Genomic DNA, 13,893 nt, shown 5'->3' on the forward strand with positions numbered 1-13,893 from the left:
GAAACTTTTAGGAATCTTATCCAAGTTGTAGGCTTGTCAGTATTGGTCAGTTAGTCGTATCTGAGGATCCACGGATGAAACTGTGACCACAAACACCATTAACTTAAGTTAATTATATGGCAATAATCAGCACTATGCTTTCACACAAATAACTTTATTTTTGAATTTTTCAATATGCATTGACACAAATGACTTATTTTAATTTTTCATTGATACAACATGGCACTGAGTTGTTAGAAAAGAAATGCATAGAGACGTACTGCTTGATGATGTCAGGAACTGATAAATCGGCTTTTTGAACCGGTTCAATGAGTCGATCTGTCCGAAAAGAACCGGGTCCCGGAAATGAATTCCGAAAAGAACCGGTTCGCGGAAATGAATCGGACTTTGCATCACTAATAGATAAAGGCAAGCAACAAATGATCAGAGGTGAGATAAACAGGCTAGGGTCAAAACAACAAGGCAAGGAACAAGACTAGGAAACAGGATACTAGGAAGCACTTCGTATGGCAGCTAGGCTAATCAATACTGAGCACCTGTATGTGAGTGAGTGCAACCTTTATAGTGTCCAGGTTATTGGCAACAGGTGAGGGTGTAATCAGAGGGGATCTTGAGAAATGGAGTCCAGGGTGAAAGTCTGAGTGGCGTGTGTGGCAACCTCTGGTGGTGAGCAGGGAATGGATCGTGACAAATGGCCTTAGCATTATTTTTTAATGAAACAGAAATATCATAAAAATTATAGAAATATAATTTCCTATAATAGAAATAACAGGAAAGTACTGTTGCATACTTATTTTGAGTACTTTGTATGAACAATATATGTGAGCATTATTAAGACTTTACTGTTTTTACCATTAGATGGTACACTTTAAAAGACACTTAATATTTGGTTGTTTTAAATTAGTACAAATTAATTTATTTACTTTTCATTTGCAGTTCATGCGGGTAAGAACCGTGTCTGGTAGTACCTATTACTGCAGAACAGGAAAGACCTTCAAAGGTCAGATGATGGATCGCTTTATTCTGGTAGACTGCAGAGCTGTTTTAAGTGGTAACTATAGGTAGGTACATTTAATCTTTTGACAGTTATTTGCAAACCATAAAAATACCTTATATGTGTTTTTGGTGTGGTCATTTAATATGTGTTGATTAATATATTTTCTCACTTTGTGTTGCAGCTTCATGTGGTCTTTTGAGAAGATACATCGCTGTCTTGCTCATCTATTTCTGGGACAGCTTGTAACCACCTTTGATGAAGAGTTTCGGATTCTCTTTGCCCATTCAGAGCCACTGGTTGTTGAAAATGTTTTGGCAAATATGCCACACTATGTTGGTGAACCTGAAAGCGACTACAACACAGAATATCCAACTATGGGCATGGAATGGGCTGGACGTACTACAGAAGATCATACGAAATTGGGTTACAAAATGTTACCCTTTAGGAGTGAATCCATCCACAGTGCACCAGAAGCAAATCCCTCAGTTCAGAGGCACATGAACCTGCATGCTGCCCAGCAATATAGAGGGGACCATCAATTTATAGAGCATGGAAGGCAAATGAGAGGACCAAATGAAATGGTTGGCTTCAAAAGACATAGCTACGGAAATATACCTGATTATGAATACATGCCTCCTCAAAATCATCCAACAATGAGAGGAAACCAGTACATGGAGGGAGCAATGCCGCAGGGCGGCCACTTTGCAAGGGAACCACATATTTACCAGGGAGCTGGATTACAATCTGGTTATGACATGTATGGAAGGTTTAGAGGCCAAGGCCAACACATCGATCAGTTTTCAGGGCCTGTCTACCCTCATGAGGGAGATGAGGCTGAACCACCTGGGCCTTATGACCATATTCAAAGATACCTGCAGTCTCAACCTGCTATGGAGGAAGGACATGGTCCAAGAAATGTATTACCACATATGCAGTCCAATCTCAAGAGACATAGCATGGGACAGTCTTATACATGTCAGACCTCCCCAACACAACCAAACCCGCCAGAACAGAAACGTTTCCTCAATGTAAACCGCAAACCACAGGATGTGAGTCAAAAGCTAGGCCTGCGGGACTGGAGGATCAGCTCATACCTCAGTGCAAATGATGATGCAGGAGAGCTGGATTTAGCTGAACTTGAAGGATCCACTGCATGTGATGACATTCCATGTTTTACGCAGGAAGCTCCTTGTGGCCCTGTACGTGCTGAAATTAGACCAGGAAATAGAGAGTTTAACAGGATACCTTCACCTAGGGAAAATCCCACGTTTGTCCAAATTCAAAATGATTCTATTGTGCCTGACAGTTTAGCTAATCCTCCATCTGATTTATCACAAATAAATATCAAAACAACACCAGCATCAACTTCAGAGTCTTCTTGCACCACTGAGGGTGACAAAGCGGAGGAGACGCAGAATAGAGAACCTAAAGAGACTAACCGGATAAGCGAAGAGTTCCTCAAAAGGAAACCCAACCGACCTGTCCAGAGGAGTTCCAGACTGAGACACTCGCTGATATTCAGTTCAAATCTGGAGTTGCATACGTCAGAAGAGATTAAAGATACTGCTGGAGAAAAAGATGGGGATGAAGCTTCAAAACTTTCAGCTCGTGTGTCACAAATCTTAGATAAAAGGAGGACTGGTTCTCCATTTCAACCATTTCAGTGGAGCAATTTTGTAAAGTCAGCCACATTTGATAACTCCACCTCAGAGTCTGCACAACCTGAGGATGAACTGAACAAAATGGGTGAAAATTCTGATGTAGATAAGGTTGAAACCTGCCAAAATATTCGAAAGAATTCATTAAAGGGTGATCTGCAAGAAAAAGACCTGCCTCAAACAGTTCCTGAAAAAAATAGCCAAAGGGATGAATGTCCATCTAATTTATTGCAAAAGCCATCTTCTTTCATAGATATGAATGACCCTGACTATAGACTGAGGTATTTCAAAGAGTTAGCAGCCAAACGCAAGCTTGCAGCAGCAAGGGCTTCTCAGAGCAATCCGATGAAAGCCACCCAAAAGTTTACTCTACCAGAGAAACCTTTAGCTAATGATGCAGATAAAAAAGGGCCTGTTTTCAAGACCCCAGAAACTCCACGCAAGTCAAAAAATACCCCTGCCACAGTAACAGAGATCAAAGAAACCTGTAAAGACACCAAATGTGAGGAATCGAGTAAAGACATCCTACATAGAGCCACTGATGCTGAAAAAATTAGATTTAAGAAAAAACTTGCAAAAGAGTCGGGCTCAACTTTAAAAAATTTCAAGGGAGACATTGATCAAGCTCTAAAACCTGTTGAAGTGGCAAGAACAGTATCTACAGCTAAAAACCAGACACCCCCCATTTTAAACATTTTTTCACAAAAGTCGCTCTGTGCCTTACAAAATCAAGTAGATTCTGTTGCATTAGATACTACCTTAACAGAATCTGGTCTCAACCAATATCATATTCCTAAAGAAACAGATCCCTCCCATGCCTTTCTGACTGAGAGTTGTCTGCCTGTAAAGTTACCACAGACAAAGTGTGTGTCACCACTATGCTCCACTCCAAATGAGGGAAGTCTATCTGCAAAAGACTCACAGAGCCTACCCAATATTTCTAACACATGTTCTGATACTTTGCCTCTTGATTCTAATTCAGCAGCAAACCTTGCAATTGTAGATACTTGTGTACCTTCAAATGACCACAAAGATACAGTTCCCTCCCCAGCATTTTCTACAACTGGAATTAGTTCCACCGAACACCCCACTGCAATAAAGGCAGACTCTTCTCAACACCTCAGTGAAACTGGGGCAGATTTTTCTAGACACTTCACCGCAGTAGGGGCTGAACCATCTACAGCACAAAATGTGCATTCCCAACACCACTCTGCAACAGAGAAAAACTCTTCTCAACAGAATACTTTAATGGAAGCGGACTCTTCCATACCACCCACTACCACAGAAAGTGAACCCTTACAAAAATCTACTTCAACAGAGGCAGACCATTCTCACCACACTCCTGCATCTCAAACAGACTGTTTTCAACAGCCTACTGCAGTGAGGAAAGACTTTTCCCTGCACCCCACTGCTACAGAATGTGGAACTTCACAAAACGTCCCTATTACAACAGAAACTGATTCTTTCCAACAGCCAACTGCAGCAGAAAGTGAATCGTCATATCACTTCACTACAATCAAAGCAGCCTCTTATCAACAGCCTACTGAGACAGGAGAAGACTCTTCTCAGCCCCCCATTAAAACTAGGACAGACTATTGCCAACAATCCAGTGGAGCAGAAAGCGAATACTCTGCAAAACACACTGCAGTGCAGACAGACCCTACTACAGCAAGAAATAAATCATCCCAACAGTACTCTGCAGTATCCTCAGACTTTTCCAAACATCCCCCTGCAGTGGGGGCAGACACTTCAGAACACCTCACTGCAGCAGAGATGCACTCTTCTCAGCTGTCTGCAGCATCTGTGGAAGACTCTATGCAACACCACGTGGCAAAAGAAAGTAAACATTCCCTAAAACCCACTGCATCCGGTACACAACCCTTCATGCAGCCAAATGCTTCTGCTGAAGCCTCTTCACAACATTCCGGTGCAATGGAGACAGACTCCTCCCAGCAGCCCACTGTGACAGCCACAGACTCTTCTCAACACCCCACTGCAACAGCCACTGATTCTTCTCAGCAACCCATTGCAAAGGAGACAGACTCTTCTCAAAAGCCTATCACAATGGAGACAGACACTTCTCAGCAGTCCACTGCATCAATGGTAGACACCATCAAAGAGCTAAGTGCATCAGAGGCAGACACTCCCCAGTCCCACACTGCAACAAAAAGTGACCTTTCCTCAGAACATTCCAAACAATTACCTTTATTGGGGGCAGGCTCTTCTCAACAGCCCACTGCCACAACCAAAGGTTCTACCCAGCAGCCCACTATAACAATCCCAGACTCTTCCCAGCAGCCTGCTGCAACAGTCACAGACTCCTCCCCGGAGCCAACTGCAACAGTGACAGACTCTTCCCAGCAGCCCGCTGCAAAAGAGATAGGCTCTTCCAGGAAGCCGGCTGCAGCAGACAAAGACTCCTCCCAGAAGTCCACTTCAACAGGCACAGACTCTTCAGACACAGACTGTTTCCAGCAGCCCACTGCAACAGTCACTGACTCTTCAGACACAGACTCTTCCCAGCAGTCCACTGCAACAGTCACAGACTCTTCAGGCACAGACTCGTCCCAGCAACCCACTGCAACAGTCACAGACTCTTCAGCCACAGACTCTTCCCAGCAGCCCACTGCAGCAGAGATAGACTCTTCCAGAGGGCCCACTGCAGCAGACACAGACTCCTTCCAGAAATCCACTTCAGCAGGCACAGACTCTTCCCAGCAGCCCGCTGCAACAGAGACAGACTCTTCCCAAGAGTCCAGTGTAAAAGACACAGACTCTTTCCAGCAGCCCATTGCAACAGAGGTAGACTCTTCCCGAGAGCCCACTGCAGCAGACACAGACTCCTCCCAGACATCCACTGCAGCAGAAACAGATTCTTCCCCTGAGCCCACTGCAGCAGTCACAGACACTTCCCAGGAGTCCACTTCAACAGGCACAGACGCTTCAGACACAGACTCTTCTCAGCAGCCCACTGTAACAGTCACAGACTCTTCAGACACAGACTGTTTCCAGCAGCCCACTCTTCAGGCACAGACTCGTCCCAGCAACCCACTGCAACAGTCACAGACTCTTCAGACACAGACTCTTCCCAGCAGCCCACTGCAACAGTCACAGACTCTTCAGACACAGACTCTTCCCAGCAGCCCACTGCAACAGTCACAGACTCTTCAGACACGGACTCTTCCCAGAAGCCCACTGCAATAGTCACAGACTCTTCAGACACAGACTCTTTCCAGCAGCCTACTAGAACAGTCACAGACTCTTCAGACACAGACTTGTCCCAGCAACCCACTGCAACAGTCACAGACTCTTCAGACACAGACTCTTCCCAGCAGCCCACTGCAGCAGAGATAGACTCTTCCAGAGGGCCCACTGCAGCGGACACAGACTCCTCCCAGAAGTCCACTTCAGCAGGCACAGACTCTTCCCAGCAGCCGGCTGCAACAGAGACAGACTCTTCCCAAGAGTCCACTGTAAAGGACACAGACTCTTTCCAGCAGCCCATTGCAACAGAGGTAGACTCTTCCCGAGAGCCCACTGCAGCAGACACAGACTCCTCCCAGACATCCACTGCAGCAGAAACAGATTCTTCCCCTGAGCCCACTGAAGCAGTCACAGACACTTCCCAGAAGTCCACTTCAACAGTCACAGACTCTTGCCAGCAGCCCTCTGCAACAGAGACAGATTCTTTTCAGCATTCCACTGTAACAGACACAGACTCTTCACAACAGCCCACTGCTAGAGTCACAGACTCTTCAGACACAGACTCTTCCGAGCAGCCTGCTGCAACAACCACAAACTACTTCCAGCAGTCTTTTGCAACAGAGACCGACTCCTCCCAGCAGCCCGCTGCAAAAGAGACAGACTCTTCCCAGACACACACTGTAACAGCCACAGACTCTTTCCAGCTGTCCATTCCAACAGAGACTGACTCTTCCCAGCAGCTCACTATAACAGAAAGTGAATTTTCCCAAAATCCCACCAAAATGGAGACAGACACTTCCAAACATCCTATTAAAACAGAAAATGAATCCCTTCAAGACATCACTGCAACAAAATCTGACTGTGTGAATGAGAAAAAAGATGATAACTTATCCGAAGCCTTTAGCAAACTAATACCCATTCTAGAGGCTAACATTACTCAAAAAGACAATAGCATATCTCAAAATGCAGTTATCACAGACTTAAGTTCCCCAGCTGAACATTCACAATCTGACACTGTTACACCTTGTGATAGCCAAGTGGAACTAAACCAAACACAAGCATGTATAACTCATACAGTAAAAGACACAGACAATGGTGCTTTAACTAGTCTTGATTCAATGGAGGTGAGCTCAACACAGCCTCAAGGTTCACCAGAACCTTGCCTGTCCTCGGATGAGATCAACTCAACTCAGGGAATAACACAATTACAATCTAGTTTATCATCAAATCCTATGGAATCTAGCTGTCAAAAAGACTCAAAGCCTGAGAAAACAGATGAGCGCCAGAAATCTGACACCATTACAGAGCAAACTCAGGGTCATGATACTTCAGCTATAGATGCAGGGCCTCAGATAGAAGTTTCTACAGCAATAGACTCTAACGGGGTTGATAAAATTAAACAAACAACACCAGAGGTAGAAAACACTGTGACTAAAATTGCCGAGGTGTCAGAAAAATCACATTTGACTGTTCACAGTAATTCAGAAAATAAGTCTTCTGTTGCAGAGAATGCAAAATCGATTGTGTCTGCCCATCAGACATCTACTGCAAATGTTATCTCTTGCAGCAACCTTAGAGATGACACTAAAGTTCTTTTAGAGCAAATTTCAGCAAAGAACCAAAGCAGATCTTCCCTGTCCAAGCAGACTCTTGCTGCACCCAATGAAGCCAAAAAGGCTGAGGTTAGCTCTGCAGATAAATTGTTCTCAAGTTATTCAGGAAGGTCTTGGTCCTCGAAGACTACACCAGAAGAGCGGGAGATGTTACTACAAAAGATGGAGCAAATGCGTAAAGAGAGGAAGGTCTACAGCCGTTTTGAAGTATGTTGTAGGATTTTTTTCATACAATTTCAAAATGTATGAAAATATTGTCTGTCGCATAGTTTCAATGTCCAAAGCACAATATCCAAAAGACTGAAGTTCAGTGTTTAAATATAAATTCACATTTCCTTACATTACTCAAGCATTTGTATTTGGTGTTTTCACAGGCCTCATGAATTAACCAATTGGAAGAGGGGCTCCACTGATGAACAATAAGAGGGAAGCGATTTTGCCAGATCTTTTCTTTCTTAAAGTCTTACCTCATAACTGTGAACCTGCACAAACTTGGATTAAAGTGTTTTATAACTTCTGATTATACCAAAGAGTGCTGCCTATATTGAGAGAGTGGAAATCCCTGCAGGGCTTAACGAGCTATGCAGATGATCTGCATGACAGGAACTTTACCAGCTGGAATAAGCTTTTGATAGGACAGGTATTTCTTAGTGTGTATATAAATAATAGAGCTGTGAAACACATTTCTAAATCTAGTGTAGTTATTGTGAGTTCTATATCTAGAAATTATGATCTGTTATAAATACTGTAAATAGAGAGTTGTTTACCTAACAAAAACAAGGAGTTCATTAAAAATGGAGCTGCCAGAGACAGAGCATGTGAGCGATGTGGAGTGGGGGAGGAGTTGCATGATATTGCCAGGAGCAAGGAGCAGGTTTTCTAAAAGTCTCCAACATCGTTCTGATACTGCTCCAACATGTTAACAGAGTCAGACTATTGTTCATGTTTCAGTACAGCATTAAACTTTTCTCCCAAGTATTTTTTATTTTTTCATTTAATATTGGTATTTTGTGCCCAGATGTTTTTCATTGATATTAAAAGCCAACACTGAAAGAACTTCATAGTGGATCAGTAACTGGCCACACATTTTTCTATGTAGTGAACTTGAAGCAGTGAGCAGCAGGAAACGGAAAACATGGAACAAAGTGGAGCTGGAGCAAAATGATCACAGGATGCGAAATTGTTCAGTCATATGGTCTGGCGAGAGAATAGAAAAGGGCATTCCACTAGATGATTAATTTAAGTGTTTACTAGTCCATCAGTTGATTGTGTAAACCAAAGATATTGCACTGTAAAATACATTCTGTTGGTGTTGATGCACAATGGAAACTCCTAAAGCATGTTTTTGAGTCCACGTAACATATTAATGAGGATAACATGCAGCACGTTTTACTAAAAGGAGTTTCTCAATATACCAAATCGATACAAAAATGTGCAATATTATGAATTTAGGATGAAATATTGATTTATTTAAATTGTGAAATCTGTTTGTCAACATTTGTCAGTGTATTAAGGCTTGCATCTGTTTTTGATGGAGGTTCTCATAAGCTACATGTGTAGAGAACCAATAATGTCTGTTACATGTTCCCACCTGTTCCAAAATGTGTATGTTTAAATCATGTTTAGAGCAAAATGAGTAATACTACACTGATATAAACTAAAATAAAACTAGAACATAAGACATGTTCTTCAAATATTAATATCTCAAACGTGTGTTATTTGCTTATGTCGGAACAGTTATGAAACACAATGCTCAGTGGGAAGGAATTTATCACAGACGGAAAAAAATGTGTTTATTAATCTTCTGATGAAAGAATAGTTTACACAATGTCTGTTTTTTGTTCAATCTGTAATCATTCCCCTTTGGTACCATTATGGGTGTTTTATATGGGAACAAATTGATAGTTGACTCAAAAATAAAAATGATGTTATCATTTACCTTCACGTCATTCCAAACCTATGTGACTTTCTTCTGTGGAACAGAAAAAAAAAACAGGTGAAACGTGATAAATGATGACAGTAAATGGGGGCTTATAGACCGTGTTACAACAGGTCAAATACTGTGTAGTTAGTATCACCTTTGGTGTTTGTTCACCTTTGTTTGAGTGTGTTTATGTGACATCGCTGATCTTTAATTAGCTACTCGGGCAGGTTATGAGTCATGCTGCAAAAATGTGAGCCATGCAGTTATGCTTAAATTAAACCAAATTACAGAACATATTTTTTTTTAGCCTGTGATATTTAAGAATGTGTTACATAATTGTGCTTGGAATGAAGAAAAAATACTTCGTATGTATGATAACACCAGAAAAACACAAGGCCCTTTGTGAGTATTTGCACTTTTATAACACCATGTCAATTTAGGCTAATCTCTGAATATGAGCTTTATTCTCATAAATCCGAATGAGTTCCCCTGGCATTTCTTAAAGTCTCCTGCAGCTGAGTGGAGAACTCAGATCATGGTGATGAAATTTGTATTTCGGCAACAGATTGTAAGACTGCAGACATGACTGGCATGTTGAAGAAATATTACCACATAGTTGCTTTCAGCTGGTATATCTTTGTCATTCAGTCTGTTTATGCAAAACGAAATTCAGATATACCACCTGGGATGTTTGTCTATGGCGGACCCTGGAAATACCTCACATTTTTAAACCTGGTAAGGTGCCACCCTTGTGAGGACACTTTTAAAATTGTTCTGATAGACACACTACTGGAGGTTGCTTGTAAATGTTTCATTTCTCAGTTCTTACAGATAGTGTTTTTTGGACTGGCATCTGTGAATGACTTTCAGCCTGTGGGGAAAGGCTCCAAAATGTCACTTCTCTGCCTTTGCAAGGACTTGCTCTTTTCTGTCTTGGCGTTTCCAGTGGGAATGGTGAGTTTGGATATTACTTATTATATTTTTTTCCCTGCTATAATAGAAAACAGGTGCCAAAACTGATGTAGGCTACTACTGTTTCATGTTTTTAATATGCTTCACATGTGAAGAGTGCGTTGTGCCAGTGATCTAGAGATTAAATTAGTATACACTCTCAGAAAAAAAGGTCCATGGTTCATGGGGCGGTCGGTGCCTTTTCAAAAAGTACACTTTTATATTTACTCCTAAAAGACATATTAATACCTTAAAGGTACATATTAGCCTAATATCTATCGAGTAAAAATTACTACATGAAGTCTACATTTTAGTAGTCTACCTTTAAAAAGTGTACCGCCTCAGTGACAGATTTTGTACCTTTTCCCCATGAGTGTACAGTTCAGGGGTCTGAACAAGTGTTGCTCAATATTGTTGTCAGGATCATTATTCCTATTATGCTTTCCGATTTAAAATAGAATAGACCAAACCATAAATGGTCAAATCAAATTTGTATGCTCAAATTAAATTCAATACGAAGTACTTTGGCAGCACTTAAAGGTCTTTAAAAGAATACCATAGTGCTGCCATGGTACTCCAATTGTGATTGTTTGGTACTTTTTTGTTAATAACTACAGCAATATAAAAAAATGTGGATATTACAAGAATCAAAGATAAGTGGATCTAGATCTTCACATACTGTTGTTGAATAGAGTCCGTCAGAACCCATTAAATGCTGCTTCTAGATAGACATTTAGATTTGATAGACATTTAGATTTAACAGAAATGCATAGAAATGTAACCAATAAATGTGCACCATCTACTGGTGGTTAATGGTAATAACGCTTTTTTAATGCATACAAATGCATAAGATTGAATACATATCAGTTCTTCAAGCTTAAATAAGTAGTTACTTTACAATTGTGTGCATATTATTATTATTATTATTATTTATTTATTTTAATTGTTTTAAGTTTGTAGTTCTGCTGTTTTGGCTGATTTTTGCCTATGATCGACAACTGGTCTATCCAGCTTCAATGGACAGCCTCTTCCCTCCATGGATGAATCATGCTATGGTTTGTTCTCTATAATGTATGATACATTCTAAAAAATGTCAATTAAATAATCTTCCTTCACAATTAAATTGACCTTTTGATCCATAGACTGACAAATACGATGACTTTGTATGCCTGACTCATAGCACACTCTTGTTCTCCCAATCGTGTTTGGTGAGATCCTGGTGGAGCCACATATCTATCCTAAAACAAAGAATGGTTTGGCTGCTTTGGGATTTGTTAGTGTTGCTTACTTAGGATGGTGAGTTATGATTATGTGGGTGACTGTGCTAGTTATGCAACTATTTGCCAACAACACTAATACATTTTCTCCCTCTCTTTTAGGGTGGTTTGGGTGTATCTAACGGTGGGAATCTGGGTTTACCCTATACTGGGGCTGTTCAGCAGCTCAGGATTGACCGTCTTCTTCTTTTTTAACATGCTTGTGCTGGCGCTGCTGTACTTACTGGGACAAACTTTGAACCGTAAAGTTTGGGGTAAGAAAAGAGCAGAATCATGTTTCTGAGTTTTATTTTCATTATATATTTTTATCTATTGGAATATCTGTGAGAAATGTTGTAGCAGCTACAGTATATAAATACTTAACCAATACCAATATACTAATTAATATTTCCTTTTACTCTCACAGGGAAAGAACATCCAAAATTTACGAGAACATGATGACACATGATTCCTGTACAAGTGTTCTGGTGAACTGGCCTTATGAATATCTGATATGAACCATTTCCAAGTGATTTGAGTGGCGTCAGTGCAGATGTCTGATGTTGCTCATTTGTAATATGTACACTTGCATTATCATAGTTTTGTATATATATATATATATATATATTTTTTTTTTTATCTGTGACCACTTCTGCTAATGTAAATTTGAAACTACAATATGTATCTGATGTTATAGACATTTCTGGGAACTTGCACTGATGATGAAGCGAGTGTCCTGTCCTCTAACATTTATTGAACAAGTTAAATCAAAAACTGCATATGTGGTAATAACAAGTCATATATATTATAATATATTAATATATTAATATATTTATTTCATACTAAATATAGTTCAGATCTATTAACATATATACTGACATACTCAAGACTTACTAATATAAAAATTATAATTAAACTTTATTTGGAGTACTTGTGCACAATACACATTTCTTAATATTAAGCCTAAAATGTGTGTTAATGTCACTGTTGATGAGGATTGTATGATATTTGAATAATATCAGTCTTTAAATGGAGGATATTTAAATGTGCCTAAAGTATACTTGCAATAGTTCCACTTTAGCACAATCAAATATACTTCAGTATATCTTTAGTTGGAATTCAGCACAACTTCTGCACAATTAAAGTGCATTAAGTACAATATTAGTTTTTCCAATTTAGCAGACTTTAAGTATACCAGTTTAGTAAACCAAAAGTACAATTGCAGGATATTTTTATTAAGTACATAAATATGTAGTAGTATGCTTAGCATGAAATAAATATATCGTTCGTTCGTTTATTTATTTATATAGCACCTTACAGGCTACACAGTAGCTCCAAAGTGCTGTACATTACAAAGGAAAGCAGAAGGACAATGAGACAAACAAGAAAACATCAATATACCAAAAGCCAGAGAATACAAATACGATTTTAAACGATCCTTAAAAGCAATTAAGAGTCAAGGAAGATCTAACATCCAATGGCAGATTGTTCGACAGCCTTGGGCCAGCGATAGAGAAAGCACGATCACCCTTCAATTTGAGACGCGCTCGGGGAATTGTTAAGAGAAACTTGTTCGATGATCTTAATATTACACCTGGACTGTAGAGCTTAATAAGCTCAACTAAGTATTCTGGGACCATTCCATGGAGTGTTTTAAAAACATATATCAAAATCTTACACTGTATCCTAAATTGTACTGGTAGCCATCCTAAAGATGCTAACAAGGGAGTAACACGATCAGCTTATAGCATTCATTATCATCCTTGCAGCAGCATTCTGTACCAGCTGCATATTGCGAGCAACATATGTTTGGCATATGTTTCAAATACATTTTAGTATATTCATTGTTCACTCAGGGCATAGTGAGGAGAGGTGTGTTTTTACTTTTTTAAGTGATCAGATGTGTGATTTTTAGCTGGCGGACAATATAACAAGAAACCACTTCTGCTAATGTAAATTTGAAACTACAATATGTATCTGATGTTATAGACATTTCTGGGAACTTGCACTGATGATGAAGCGAGTGTCCTGTCCTCTAACATTTATTGAACAAGTTAAATCAAAAACTGCATATGTGGTAATAAAAAGTCATATATATTATAATATATTAATATATTAAGCACAATCAAATATACTTCAGTATATCTTTAGTTGGAATTCAGCACTCCTTCCGCCCAATTAAAGTACAAAATTAAGCTAGTTGTTCCAATTTAGCAGACTTTAAAGGGCTAGTTCACCCAAAAATGAAAATTCTGTCATTAATTACTCACCCTCATGTTGTTCGAAACCC

General features: G+C 40.0%; 2 protein-coding genes across 7 annotated transcripts in view; both read left to right on the forward strand.

Annotated features, from left to right (window-relative positions):
• LOC107679182 (protein FAM83H-like) overlaps positions 1-9,412 on the forward strand; it is a 14,835-nt gene extending 5,423 nt beyond the window's left edge. For 2 of the 6 annotated variants that reach the window (XM_016474688.1, XM_016474689.1), the window contains exons 4-7: positions 937-1,061; positions 1,179-5,209; positions 5,683-7,679; positions 7,847-9,412. In XM_016474688.1, coding sequence (XP_016330174.1) covers positions 937-1,061; positions 1,179-5,209; positions 5,683-7,679; positions 7,847-7,855 — 6,162 coding nt within the window. In that variant the 3' untranslated portion in view covers positions 7,856-9,412. The remainder of the gene's footprint in view (positions 1-936; positions 1,062-1,178; positions 5,210-5,682; positions 7,680-7,846) is intronic. The other 4 variants (XR_001633014.1, XM_016474691.1, XM_016474692.1 and 1 more) reach the window with 4 other exon arrangements.
• A 525-nt stretch (positions 9,413-9,937) lies between these two features.
• LOC107679150 (androgen-dependent TFPI-regulating protein) lies at positions 9,938-12,442 on the forward strand. Its single transcript, XM_074186973.1, is given in 7 exon segments — positions 9,938-9,967; positions 9,970-10,131; positions 10,219-10,350; positions 11,301-11,402; positions 11,528-11,643; positions 11,727-11,878; positions 12,031-12,442. Coding segments are annotated over 7 exon segments (726 nt in total). The 3' UTR covers positions 12,063-12,442.
• The last annotated feature ends 1,451 nt before the right edge of the window (positions 12,443-13,893 follow it).

This window comes from Sinocyclocheilus anshuiensis, unplaced genomic scaffold, assembly GCF_001515605.1.
Source record: "Sinocyclocheilus anshuiensis isolate Anshui unplaced genomic scaffold, SAMN03320099.WGS_v1.1 scaffold300, whole genome shotgun sequence".
Lineage (NCBI taxonomy): Eukaryota > Metazoa > Chordata > Actinopteri > Cypriniformes > Cyprinidae > Sinocyclocheilus > Sinocyclocheilus anshuiensis.